The 14,118-nt window shown below is 36.4% G+C and overlaps 1 protein-coding gene across 3 annotated transcripts in view; it reads left to right on the top strand.

Annotated features, from left to right (window-relative positions):
* Positions 1 to 14,118, top strand: part of DNAI1 (dynein axonemal intermediate chain 1) — a 258,163-nt gene that overhangs the window by 59,260 nt on the left and 184,785 nt on the right. For all 3 annotated transcript variants that reach the window (XM_074196569.1, XM_074196568.1, XM_074196570.1), the window contains exon 4: positions 2,955 to 3,035. In XM_074196569.1, the coding sequence (XP_074052670.1) occupies positions 2,955 to 3,035 (81 nt within the window). The remainder of the gene's footprint in view (positions 1 to 2,954; positions 3,036 to 14,118) is intronic.

Raw genomic sequence — 14,118 nt, 5'->3', positions numbered from 1 at the left:
GGTATAAAGTTCAAAATTTAATGGGTTTAAGGATATTGAGGATAGTTAATTTATCACTTGCCATTTTGGTATTTAAAATAAATAGTATCTTCCTGGTTTTGCTTACTCACTTCATATAAATTTTCCCTTGTTTTCCTGAATTCTTCGTATTATTTACAGTGAAGGAACATTTTATTAAATTAATGTACCACAATTTATTTAACCAATTCCCAAATGATGGATATCTTTTGTTTCCAATTCTTTGTTAGCATAAAATGTGTTGCTATCAATATTTTGTTATGGTTCTATCTGTCTGTCTGACTTTAACCTCCTTGGGATGGGTTACCTAGCAGTAGACCATCTGTATCAAAGGGCAAGGGGATCTCTCTGATTCTGCAAGAATTCCATCACTTCACCTTCTGGTATTGGGAACCCTACTTAAGAACTTAATAAAAGCCAGCTTCAAAAAATTGAGAATTTTTTCTACTTAAATATTTTGTTCAATAAATTAACAAGTTTTTTTTATTATTTTTCCCCCACCTACTAAGCACTTATTTTTGTTCTCATCATTCCTCACTACTAGGAAAACCCCAACAACAATAACAACAGTAACAACAATGAAAAATCCCTTTTAATAAATGTACATAGTCAAGGAAAACAATTTTTTTACATTAGTTACATCCAGAAATATCCAGCAAGTAAGTATTAAGCATTTGTTTTAACTATTAAGTGGCCAAGTTCTTACTCCCTTAAAGTCTCACTACGGAGTTCACTGTGATGAAAAGGTGAAGTTGGATTCTCAAAGATCACTGTGACACAAAACATAAATTCCTAACAATTTGGAATGGCTTTTAAGCAATCAATCAGATTTTGTGCCTGTCATTTAAAAGTCAGCCTAGCAAAGTTCAGAGAAACTCATCATCAGAATGTAGTTGACTACTAGATGATGAATTGTTTGGACCACAGCAACTCATGAAAACCATCAACTAAGCAATGAAAGAATTATATATTGATAGAGGAGAAATTGCATATCTTTTAAAATAGCATTGTAGTTCTTGTCACATCAATATAGAATAAAAGAAAAGTCAGTTTTAAACACTTTAATTGAAATGAAGTTTGACCCTATAAATCTAAAAACAATTGGCAAGAGAATTGGTCTCAATGGCCATTGATGCATGTTGCTTGGCATGTGGTCGTGAACTCTCTGAAATAGAAATCAGGCACTTGGAATAATAGGTCAATAAATGTGCAGTGGTTCAAACCAGTGTATGAGATCTCAAAATTATTATCTACCTTATATCAGACTCCATGTCTTTCTAATACTTTCAATAAAAGTTAAGTTTTAGGCGCACCAAAAATATTGTCACACTTATTTGAATAATTGAAATATAAAGCATTATTTTTTTGGTATTACATCATGAAGTGACTCAAAAGTATTGAGAATAAATCCAAACAAACATGTATTTCCATGAGTGCTTTCCACTTTAAATCCACTAGCCAAGTCTCATAAGAAAATGAACATCATTTCTTTATATACTCACACCTTGTATTTGACCCTAATCCTCACCTTAGTCACTAGGTTTGTCTTCATATGACTTTTAATTGCTTACATATTCAGAGCAACACTTAACAGATGAAGATTTGTCACCACTGAGGACAGTCAGAGGAATAGACTGCAGGATCTGAAGACAATTAACAAAGATGAAATCCAGAAATGTTTTGAATAATGTCAATCTCAATGAAATAAATATCTAGTTTGAAGGTAGCATCTCTTACTTGGATATGTAATTTCTAATAAATTCATTTAAAAATCAGTTATATCTATGCCTTGTATGATAAGAAATGTTTTTATAATGACTGGAAAATATAGTGAATTTTTCAAAAATAGAATTTTATTTGCCTTTGTAGAGATAGTCGATCTAAATTCTTTCAGTAGGTTAATTGGACACTATCTTGATAAATTCTGACTTATTTTTGTAACCACAGAGTCACAGAACAAAAGAGTTGGAAGGAAGTAGAGAAATGATTTAGCCCAATATGTCTCAAATGAATTACTCGATATGGTATATTCCTCTGATAAAGGAGTGGGAAATTTTTGTAGCAAAATTGAGGAAATTTTGCCTGTTTTCATATTTGAAAAAGTCCCACTTGATAAGTATTTTTATATAAAATTTTATTTTTAATACTTTAATATTTTAAGCAAAAAATATCAAGTCTTTCTCATGGAAACAAATTAACATTCTTCAGAATGTTATTTTTGCTGAACATGACTTGGGAAATACTGGTTGAGTCTGTTCCTTCATTTTGATAGATAGGGAAATTGAGATCCAAAGAAAGTAAGAATGCACAGCAAGTTAGTGCTCAAGCTGGCTCTAAACCCTTGTTTCCTGACTCAGTCTTTGTTCTTCCCCCTGAGCCGTACTGCCTCTCTCTGTGCCAGTAAGAAGAGGCATTATTCTGGGTGTCAGAGCAATAACCATATTGTAGGCCGGACACATACATTAGGAATCTATTCTGTCCCAAAGGAAGCTTCCTTTGAGCATTGAGTTTTGCACAAAGCACACAAAGTCTGGGAAGCATGACAGGAATGAAGCTTTGCTAACATGAGAAGGAGAGCCGCTGGGAAAGGAGTCTTCTTGGCTCCCACACAGGTTTCTTCTTGCACATTCATTGTGTGTGTGTGTGTGTGTGTGTGTGTGTGTGTGTGTGTGTGTTTTCTCAGTAAAAGAGTGAAAAGAGTTGGTAGCTAATATGGTCCCTGGCCTGAGTTTCATTAACCTTGGCTCTGCCTATTGCTGCCCTCCAGCTCTTTAGAAATGTGGTCCCCAGAAGGGTCTGATCGGAAACATAGGGTGTAATGGCATCTGTGTTTGTGGAACTGTGAGAAGTTTGCTGGTTTTTCACGGGATTTAGGCCAGTCCTCTGCATGGAGCATGGTTTTTATTAATGTCTTTCTCTGTATTTCTATCCCATAGGAGTTAAAAGAAGAATTCACTCGTATCCTGAGAGCCAATAATCCACATGCTCCCCAAAATATTGTCAGATTCAACTTTAAAGTAAGTATCCCTTGGCCGGTCCCCCAAACCCCAGATATCTGGAGCTGTCTGCTTGAAGCGTGTGTCAAAGGGGACTCATTCCAGTGCATGATTTCATAAAAAGATATAGTGGATTTCAAAAATTCTTTAAGCCTGACAGTGTTAAAACCTCGGGATTTTATGAGGAATTTGCTTTCATTTTTCTTTTCCTCAGTTTTAATTTTCCTCGTGCTCTTGTGCTGAGGAATTTTAGGAATTCCTGGTCATCTTTTTCTAGTAGCAAATTTATACTAAAGTGGTATGGGGCTAGATTACTTATAGATTCATCAAATTTTAGGGCAAAAAGAACTTTGAGATCAGCTCATTTTACAAATAAAGATAAGAAGTCATCTGATTAGTGGCCATACTAGAACTAATGATGATGATGATGATGATGATAGCCATTAACATTATTATATAGCACCTTATCTGTAATTCATCGTCTCATTTGAGTCTTCCAGTAGCCCCTGTGAGGTAAATATCACAGGTACTTGGCTATTTTCTTCATTTGATAGTTTAGGAAGCTAAGGGTCAATAAAGCTAAGTGACTTTCCTATAGACAAATAGCCAATAAGTGTCAGAGGTGTGATTTGAACCCAGGCTTTTCTGACTTCAAGTCCAGCTATCTGACAACATGCTGCTTCTCAAGTCTAGAACTATAACTTAGAATACCAGTTCCCCAACCAGTGCTTATTCCATTATGCTATATTTTCTACTACCATTCTTATGGTTCCTAAGAAGTTGTCCCTTTTTAGGAATTATTGTTAAAATTTTATTTATGAGAATATGTATATCATATATATATATAGTTGTAGATGTATGTATAAATAGGTACCATATTATGTTCTCTTATATACATGAATTTGACTATAAAACAGTTACACTTCAGTATTGAAATAAAATGAGACTTTTTGTAGACTGTAACCAAAGAAGATTTGCTTAGCCATAGGAGGAAAAGGAATATGTTTTTGTTTTTGGTTTTTTTTTTGGTTTTTGCAAGGCTTGTCCAAGGCCACACAGCTAGGTAATTATTAAGTGTCTGAGGCCAGATTTGAACTCAGGTACTCCTGACTCCAAGGCTGGTGTGCCACCTAGCCACCCCCTGAAAATGATATATTCTTGATACATACTACACACTAACTATATACACATATGCATAGTATGTTACCCAGGTGCACACACAACAAACAGTACATACAAGTTATATTTATAGACAGTGTATTACATGTATATTTACATATAGAGTATTAACTAGATACACATATACTATATATATATAATATTTGTTACTTATATATCATTGAGAGAGAGAATATGTGTGTGTGTGTATTTGTATTTGTGTGCAGCTAAATTAATGTAATGGATTGAGAACTGATGTTAGGATCAAGAAGACGAGTTCAAATCCTACTGCAAATATATTTTCTGTTTGTCCCTGACTATGTCATTTAACCTCTCAGACTGTTTTTCTCATCTATAAAATGGAGATAAAAATGCCTTTCTCACAGAATTGTGAGAATCAAATGAAATCATATATTTAAAATACTTTGCAAACCCTACAGCACTGTATAAAATACTAGCTATTATTATTATTAGTGTAATGCTATATGTATTCATTTATTTAGAATATTATTTAGAATATAATTATTTAGAATATAATTAGAATAAATGCCTAGGTAGTATCCTGATAATTGTCCTCACTGTATAAACTGATGAGAAGTTGATTTAGGCAGTGATGGTATCACCCTTGTATGAGGTGTAGAAGCTTTGCTTGATATAGCTGATGAATACTGTTTGCTTGACACAACTGATGAATATTGTTTATATTATTAAACATACCTCTCAGGTGGGTTCCAGTCTCTGTTTTCACTCTGATCATGCATTGCCCATCCTCACTATATATTCACTATATGTTCTCTTTACACAGTAGTTTCTCACCTCCATCTTTGGTAATCCCCAGTCCCTCCAAGGTTCAGCTCAAGTACTGTCTACTCCTTTCAAGAGGCTTTCCTGATTTCCCCTCCTTGTTAGTACAACCTGAAATTTCTTATATATGCCTTTTGTATTGATTTATTGGGGTGCTTTCTCTATTTCTCCTTCCCACAGCAGAGAGTAAGTTCCTTCAGGTTCTACCTTCAGTCCCACCATTTTGTTTCTGTCTTTATATTCACAGTGTTTTTTTTTAAAGCACTTGATTCAGTAGAGTAAAATGTTGTGTTAGAGGTTCTCTAAGTCCTATAAGGTAGCTCTTATGCATCTGTCAAAATCATCATGGCCACACCTAATAGTTAATTATTAATATCAAGGAAACCATAAAATGGGGAGCTATACTTTTAAGCCATGCTTGCAACTCATATAAGATGCCCAGTTTAGATTGAGTTTAGATGGTTATTAATCTAAAGTTTTCTGTTTGTGAATGATGTACTGATTTCATCAAGCCCTCAGGTCACTGCAGAACCTCCTAATTGAAATCCATAACCCCCAAATTGAGGGGTTAGGATTGACCTAGCCATCCATACATGCAAAACCAAATAGAGGGGAAATGGTTATTGTCCAGACCATGATATCCAGATGAGTGGACAAGACACAGAGAGATTCCTTCTTATAGAGACACTGGAGGTCTTTCAGAAGAAGGGAGACATGGTGTGAACTATGAAATTAGGAAGATTATTTTGACATTTATGTGAAGAACATGGAGGAATGAGTAGAGAATATCAGGAGATTATTGAAATAATGAGGAAGCAAAGACTCGAACAAGGATCACAGTGAAAATGGAGAGAAGACAATAGATTTTAAATGTTATATTTTGAAAATTAAGTTAACAGCATCTGGTAACTGCATGAAGAAGAAGGTAGTCAGAAAAAAATAGATTACAAGATTGAATGATTGGGAAAATGATAGAACAATCAGTAGAAATTAAAGATTCTGAGAAAAGATCAGGTTTGAAAAGTTAATTCAGTTTGGGATATGTTAAGTTAGAGATGCTGATGGTACTACCGGGAAAGACACCCCTGATTCAGGTTGGTCTGGTAGTTACACTTCAGTATTGGAGTGAAATGAGACTTTTGTAGACTGTAACCAAACAAGATTTGCTTAGCCATAGGAGAAAAAGGATATGTTTTTGATTAACTGAGTTATAGAATCCCTACTTTTATGTTGATTTTGTTGTCCTGGTTAGTAGCCTAATGGGAGAGGTGCTACCTCCCCAAGGCTTTTTGTACTTATATTATAAGGAAGCTTTGACATTGACTGGACCTTAATTCTCTGTCTCAAAGATGATTTCAATACATTTTTTTTTGGCATTTGCAAGGCAATGGGGTTAAATGGCTTGCCTAAGGTCACACAGCTAGATAGTTATTAAGTATATGTGTCTGGATTTGAACTCAGGTCCTCCTGACTCTGGGGTAGGTTCTCTATCCACTCTGCCACCTAGCTGCCACAGTTTCAATAGTTTTAAAAGTAAAACTAGCCTATACCTACAAGATACATATTGTTTCTACCATAGAGATCCTGCACTGGTATTTAGGGATATAGGACTGGAGATCAGGGTAAAGATTAGAGCTAGATAACTTTGAGAATCGTCTACATAGAGGAGATAATTGAATCATTAGCCCAGATAAGTGTACCAAGAGAAAGAGTATAGAGAGAGGAAAAGAAAATAAGATCTAAGATGACACTTTGGTGAACACCCATACTAAAGGAGCAGAAAAAAAAATAGAAAAGATGGAGAAGAAGCAGTCATACTGATAAGGAAAACAACTAGGAGAACAATTTCATGAAAACCAAGGAAGGAAAGAGTATCTAAAAGTTTGGGGTGGCTGATATATCAGAATTCCATCCCTCTCGGGGAAAGTCTCCCCTCACAGGAAATTCACACAGAGAGAGCTAAATATCACTCATGATCTGGGAACAGGAAGGAAGAGAAAAAATAAAGAGGGCAGAGTGTCTCCTTTCTGGTTCTTCCTGGTACAGTGACCAGTTCTTTTTGATATAGTCTCTCCCCATCCTTTAATCATCACAGTACCTGGGGTTTGCGATTTCATCTTAGAGCACCAAACCTTTCATCATTATTCCACATTTGTCCCCTAGGAGCTCAGTGGTTGTTCTACTTTTGCTGGCCCATCAATCACCATGATTGCTTGAGCCATGGGATGTACTCCAATCCAACTTACATGACAAGGTCAGTAGGTTGGAGGAAAGGTGAGGAGGAATTGTAGTATCAGAGAAAAGTATTGAAAAATAAGGGCAACATAACCTTGTCTGTAGGAGGGGAGTGAGGAGCCAGTAGAAGAGGAAAAATTGAAGATGAGAGAGAGAATAACTGATGGACAAACCAGTTTTGGAAGAAACAGGAGGCAGAATTAAGAGCCTAATCTGTTTTCTACCTTAATACATATATACATATATATAATAGTCAACAACATTGAGAATTGCACTGACAGATGACCCTCAGGGGCTATAAGATGTTGAATCATCAAAGAAAGATTCCATTATTTTTTCTTCACTCTGTTTGCTAAGATTAAGATGTTTTAGAAAGAAGCTGGTGGTCAGTTGGGTTTTATTAGTGTTGCAGATAAAAAGGAACTTTGTTTTTATAGCCTTCATTATAATAGAATTTCCTGTAACTTAGTGGGCAGGCTGTTAACACCCAGATATCTCATTTGGTTTAGATGTTCTTACAAATTACAAACTCACAATTTTATTTAGAGCAAATGGACACATTGTAGGCCAGCAGGGCTTGCAGCATGAAATGAGCAGTGACTGAAAGCATCCAGGTTTCAAAATATATTTTTATACAAGCCAAAATGTTTGTGTTTGTCAATAAATTGATAATGTAAAAATTAATCACAATTTTTTAAGAGCATTGAACATGAAACAGTAGATATAGCAGGCAGTCTGAAGATTAGCTTTCAAATCTTAACTCTTCCATTTGCTACCTAAATGGCTTTCAGCAGCACATTTTACCTCTCTTAGTTTCCTCTTCTCTAAAATGGAAAGATTGGCATTCTGGAATGAAATTCGGGAATTTCCCTAAAGAAAATTACTAAAATGTCCATAACTTCTGACTCAGAGATCTCACTTATGGGAATATAATCTGAGATTAAAGACAAAACAGGAAGTTGCCAGGCACACCAAGCTATATTCATTCATTACTTTTTGCGGTAGCAAAGAAATAGAAACAAGAGATGCCTGCTAATTGGGGAAGATTTAAATAACTTGTGATACATGAAGTAACAGAAAGACAGTAGATAGTATAGGATACAGCACTGAACCTGAAGTCAGAGAGACTGATTTCCCTGAGGTCAAACTTGGTCTCAGATACTTACTAGCTGTGTGACTCTGGGCAAGTCACTTAACCCTGTTTGCCTCAGTTTCCTCATCTATAAAATGAGATGGAGAAGGGCAATGTCAAACCATTCCAGTGTCTCTGCCAAGAAAACCCTAACTGTAGTCACAAAGAGCTGGATTTGACTGAAATGACTTAACAACAACAACAATGATGGTGGACAAGGAAGAAGCATGGCATACTCTTAAGCTTGAAAACCTGGATGACTAGAAGGGTAGTGGTACACTTAACAATATAAGGAAAATTTGAGAAGATTTATGGAAGAAAACAATTCTGCTTTGGCCATTTTGAGATTCTGATGAGACATCAATATGGAGATATCACTGGATCAACTGAGTGGAACTAGAATTTAGGAGTGAGATTTATTGAGGATTTATAGATTTGAGATTCATTTGCATAGAAAAGATGTTGTTACTTATGGGGTCTGAGAACTCCCCAAAAAAGTCTATGTAGGGGGAGAAGAAAAGGACCAAAAATGGTCCTCTGAGCAATACCTAAGCTAAGGAGAGAGGCAATGGATGTAAATCCAGGAGGAAAAAAAAAGAGAGAAGACCATTAGAAAGAATAGTATTATAGAGCCAAAGAAAAGAGAATGTCCAAGTGGAAGGTCTGTTCAAAAGCTGCAAAGAAGTCAAGAAGAAGGAGGACTAAGAAGGGGCCACATGATTTAGCAATCAGTCTCCTTGAATTGGAGAGTGCAATTTCAGTGGAATGATGGAATAAAAAGTTATATTAAAAGAAAATGGAGCTCATTTGGACAATCCTTTTTTCCTAGGAAACTGATGGTAAAAGGGAAGTGCAAGATATGAGATAATAGCTTTAGAGGATGGCAAAATATAGTGTCTGTCTTCCTTCTTTTCTTTCATTTTTCTTAATCTTCTTCCTTTTTTTCTATTATTTCTTTCTGAAGAATCAGGAAGATGTATCTTTGTAGGCAGTGGGGAAAGATTTAGTAGTTATTGAGAGTCTGAAAGAAACCAGAGTGTGTTGCCACAAAAAATCTACAATGACTCAAGAAGTTTTGGAGGAAGCAGAGATAGAACTGAGGCTGCAGTTAGAAAGTTTGGTCTTGAACAAAAAGGAAAGATCATCTCTTCCTCAGAGACTGTCCAAGGAAGGAAGGAAGGATATGGATGAAGATGAGTTTTGAGCCAGAAGCTCATAGTGAAATGTTATGATTTCCTCAAAAAGGAAATAAATATATCTGCTGAGATACCTTGGGATGGAGGGCACACTTGGGCTTGAGGAATTAAGAGTAGGTTTGGAAGTAAAAGTAGTAGAGGTGATCAAAGAAGACTAACATTTCCTCCATGCAGTACTGGTGTCTCAATTGAGATGAAATAATATGCATTTGTAGTGATAGCTCTAGTATTTGAAGGAAGTGAGTTTAATTCATATGCTTAATGGCTGTGTTACCCTGGGTTAGTCACTTACCTTCCCTGCCTCATTTTCTCTCATTTGTACAATGAAGGTAACAACACCTGCCTTACAGAGTTGTTGTAATGATCAGATGAGATAATATATATACTGCACTTCTTAAGACTTTAAGCTAGCTATTATTAGTGAGGGGTTGAGGATTAGCAGAACTGGAAGAATGTTAATAGAGGCAGGTAGGAGGTGCAGTGAATAGAGCACCAGCCCTGAAGTCAGGAGGACCTGAGTTCGAATTCAGCCATAGACTCTTACTAACTGTATGATCCCAGGCAAGTCACTCCCAAAAAAGAGTGGTAGTAAAAGGAGACAAAAGAGACTGGAAGGTAGTGTTGAATAGGTAAAATATGTAAAGAAAGAAAAATGAGTCCAGAACATAAGGATAAAGGACTGGGAAAGTAGAAAGGGGTAGAAGTGCTATAAATGTTGCTGAGCATGAATAATAAGCTGAGAGAGAGAGAGAAAGGATGATGATCAGAGGGACATTGCTGAGCTCAGAATCAAGAAGGAGACACCCTTATGAGTGGCAAAAAAGATATAGGTTATGACTATCCCTCTGAGAAATTGAGGTAGGGCTCTAGGTCATGGGAGTTGAGGGGGTTAAATATGGAGGCTAGAGTGCTTGAAGTGACATCAACATCAACATCCATGTATCAGAGCAGGGTTTGGGAGAGAATAATAGATTTAGGGGTGGAAGGGCCCTAATTTCTTACTTTACAGATGGACCCAGGGCAGTTACCCAGGGTAACATAGCTAGAAAGTGTTTGAAACAAGATTCAAACCCAAGACTTCCTTACTTAAAGACCAGCACTCTATCCATTACATGTTGCTGCCTAAATTAAGTTGACCATCTCTCTACCAGCAGCAATTCTTGGATTCAAATCTTAGATTTGATGCTTACAATGTGAGGCAGCTTCTTGCTACCTCATTCTGTAAAATAATACTTGCACTAGCTTCTTAAGGTGTTGTGAGGAATGCTGTATAAATGAAAATAATTAACAGACAGATTTTCTCTTTCCCTAAAAGGATTCCCTAGGTTATAGCAATGATGTGTTTTGAAGACGGGCCTATTTACCAGGTACTTGGGGTAAGAATCTTAGGTAAGAATCTACTAAGTAGAAGCTCCACCTAACTTGAGAAAATTTTATTTTCTAGCTCTTGTAAAACTATAGTTTCTAGATCCTGGAAAAGTATGAACTTAGCTATGGTGGGGTGGGGGAGGGGAGATAAGGCTACGAAGAGGCTTTTTCTTTTCCTAGTAGAGGGACCATAGTTTGTACTTTTCTAAATCTCAAGTAGGAGAACTGAACTCATTTTTTTAATGGTTAGCATTACCACTAATAAAATAAATAAATTTCTTGCAAGGATACATACAACAAATGCTCAGGAAAGAACAAAATCCAAACAGACCTAGATGAACCAGGTTTAGTGTTGGGAAATATCTTTCTAATAACATTGACATAATTTTTGTTTTGATGCCACCAAGAAGAGAGTCATGGGTCTCATCTGAATTCATCTCTTTTCTGGCTCATCTCTTATGAAAATTCCAATTAGTTCACCCCCACCAAACAGACTAGCAATAAGTATTTTAAACACAAAGCATATATCAATGAGACTATAAGGACATAAAAGAGGCCTCTTCTTTTTTTTAAGTTTTTTCAAGATAATGGAGTTAAGTGACTTGCCAAAGGTCATACAGCTAGGTAATTATTAAGTGTCTGAGATGGGATTTGAACTCAGGTCTTCCTGACTGCAGGTCCAGTGCTCCATCTACTGCGCCACCTAGCTGCCTTAGGAAGGTTATTTCTTAATCCAATAGTAAGATAATAGTACCATTCAGCCCTCTTCTCAGTGATAGCAGTTCCCTATCCACATATAAACTTACAATATCTGTAAGGCAAGTCTCATAGTATGAAGAAACTGGAGAACAACATTTGCTTCATAGAAGAAACAATAATAATAATAGTTCCATTTTAAAAAATGTGAATGCCTTCATGCAAATGAGGCATTGAATTTTTGTTTTGTGAAAATGGAAATGTCCCCTTGTGACAAAAAAGCACCATATCTTTCATTTAAGAGTTCTGTATTGCTCCTCCATCTGCAGCAATTGTAATGAAATTTTGCTGTAGATTTATTTAGCCAAGCATTCTCTTATTGTATCATTTCTAGAAACCACTTAGAAATACTAAACCTGAATAGCAGTATACAAACATCTTTTCTTAGATTACCTTATTGATTATTCTAAGTCTTATAACCCAAAATTGTTAAAATTCTTTAGGAGGAAAAAACCCTACAATCATCCAAACATAAGTATTTGAGAGGGGAAAAGGCAACTGTCCCCATCCCTTCATTCTTTGGGTTAAAGTAACAAGATGATGTAATAGTAAATGCTTTCTTTTCCTATGAAACTTTCCTGGAAACCTTCTAAGGCTATTAACACCCTAGGATGGCAAATTGGTCCATTAATAAGGCTCTTCAATAGATCGGAAACTGAACTAGAAAATACCTGACCTTTGGAACCAGGCAGCTTGGCTCGTGCCCAGCCTTAGTCGGTGTTCTGGACCCTTGCACATAGAAACAAAGCTTAGCAAATTGATCAGATTAGTCATCCCCTTCCCCAGGCTGTAACATCCTGACTCCATCAAGTGAGATAATTTACGTAAAGCACTTTGCAAATCTTAAAGCGCTATATAAATGTCAGTTGTTGGAAATATTATCAACTGTAGTGAGGCAGACTGATTCCTGACTTGGGCAAGAAATCCAATTACTGTCCTACACATTTCAGAGATCCTGAGTTGTAAATTTCTTTTAGATTATGTAAGAACAAGTTAAGGTGAATTGTGTGGTTATCTGCAAGGTTTTCATTTTGAGGATCTTATTTCAGAGTACAAATTAATGATAATAAAACGGCCTGGCACCTGAAGTTGCCCTTTTCACTGAGAAACTAAATGCATCATTCCCATCCCCAGTGAGTAAAAGTGGGATTCCATCTGGCCTTAATTAGCAAATGGGAATTATATCAGAATGCAGTTTGTCAGCTCTTTGTAGGGCGTTTCTTTGCATGGATTTTAGATGGATGCCTTTAAAAAATAGCCAGTTCCTATTTTTACAACTCTTTGTTAAAAATTTACTTAAGGCAAATGGGGTTAAATGACTTGCCCAAGGTCACACAGCTAGGCAATTATTAAGTGTCTGAGGTCGGATTTAAACTCAGGTCCTCCTGACTCTGTGACTGGTACTCTATCCATTATGCCACCTAGCTGACCCCCAGTTCCTTTTTATTCATGATATTCTTTGCTTACATTTCCTGATAAGGGGGATAGTGGTGGTGGTAATAATTTGAAATTGGTAGAACAGAAGGAGAAGATGGTTCACAGTATTATATGGAAGTCCTCTGAACAATTCCCATACTGCATCAATCTTCCATACTATATTCTGGTGGGGTAACCTATAGTTAGGACCAAGATCATTTTGGGAGGTGGAAGTCTGCAATATAAGACATGGGATTTCCAGGGCTGTTTCCTTCAGAAACAGGAGGAAGAATTCAGATCTGTTAGATACTCAAACTGATTATTTTCTTTATCACATTGTTCCAATTTTTTCAAACAATTCATAATGCAGATTATTTCAGTTGCTGACCCTTGCTATTTGTCTATTCCAATAGAAACTAGTGAGCCTTTTTCACTAAACTCCCTCCTATATTTGTTTAGTTCAGCTACTTGGTCATTCTCCTACCTTCCAGCTCACCACCCCACACACTTTATATCCCAACCCCATTTTAAGGGACTTGGTAGCCTTTTTTAGGATATAATAGCCCTGGGCTAGTCCAGATGTCTTTGGTTCAGCCATACTAGGAAGAGAACATTTTGAAAGACTCAGTCAATACAAGGAACTCCCGTTGAAGGCACAAGCATCTTATTCCTTTATGGGTCCCTGAGCCAAATTATTTCCTAGGAGCAGAGATCTGATGTGCCCATTCTCTTGCCACTACCCACTTCCAGCATACCTTCATCCCTCTTTCTCCTCTACTGAATATCTTCATTTAAAATTCAGTTTTCTATGCTTTATAAATGCATAAATACACAACCATCAATATTACCAGAATCAGATAAGTAAAAGAATATTTAAAAGAAACCCACCAGATCCCAAACTGAATGCCTGTTCCCATGCATTTGTTTACAAACAGTGGTTTGTAACCTGTTTCCTGTGCCTAGAATGAACTCCCTTTTCATCTCTACTTCTCAAAGTTGTAGGCAGAAAATGTGAAATAACTGGCCCTCAGAAACAGAC

This window comes from Macrotis lagotis, chromosome 8 (genome assembly GCF_037893015.1).
Source record: "Macrotis lagotis isolate mMagLag1 chromosome 8, bilby.v1.9.chrom.fasta, whole genome shotgun sequence".
In the NCBI taxonomy this organism is placed as follows: domain Eukaryota; kingdom Metazoa; phylum Chordata; class Mammalia; order Peramelemorphia; family Peramelidae; genus Macrotis; species Macrotis lagotis.
The sequence above is the reverse complement of the archived record's forward strand: the minus strand, read 5'-3'. Positions and strand labels throughout refer to the sequence as shown.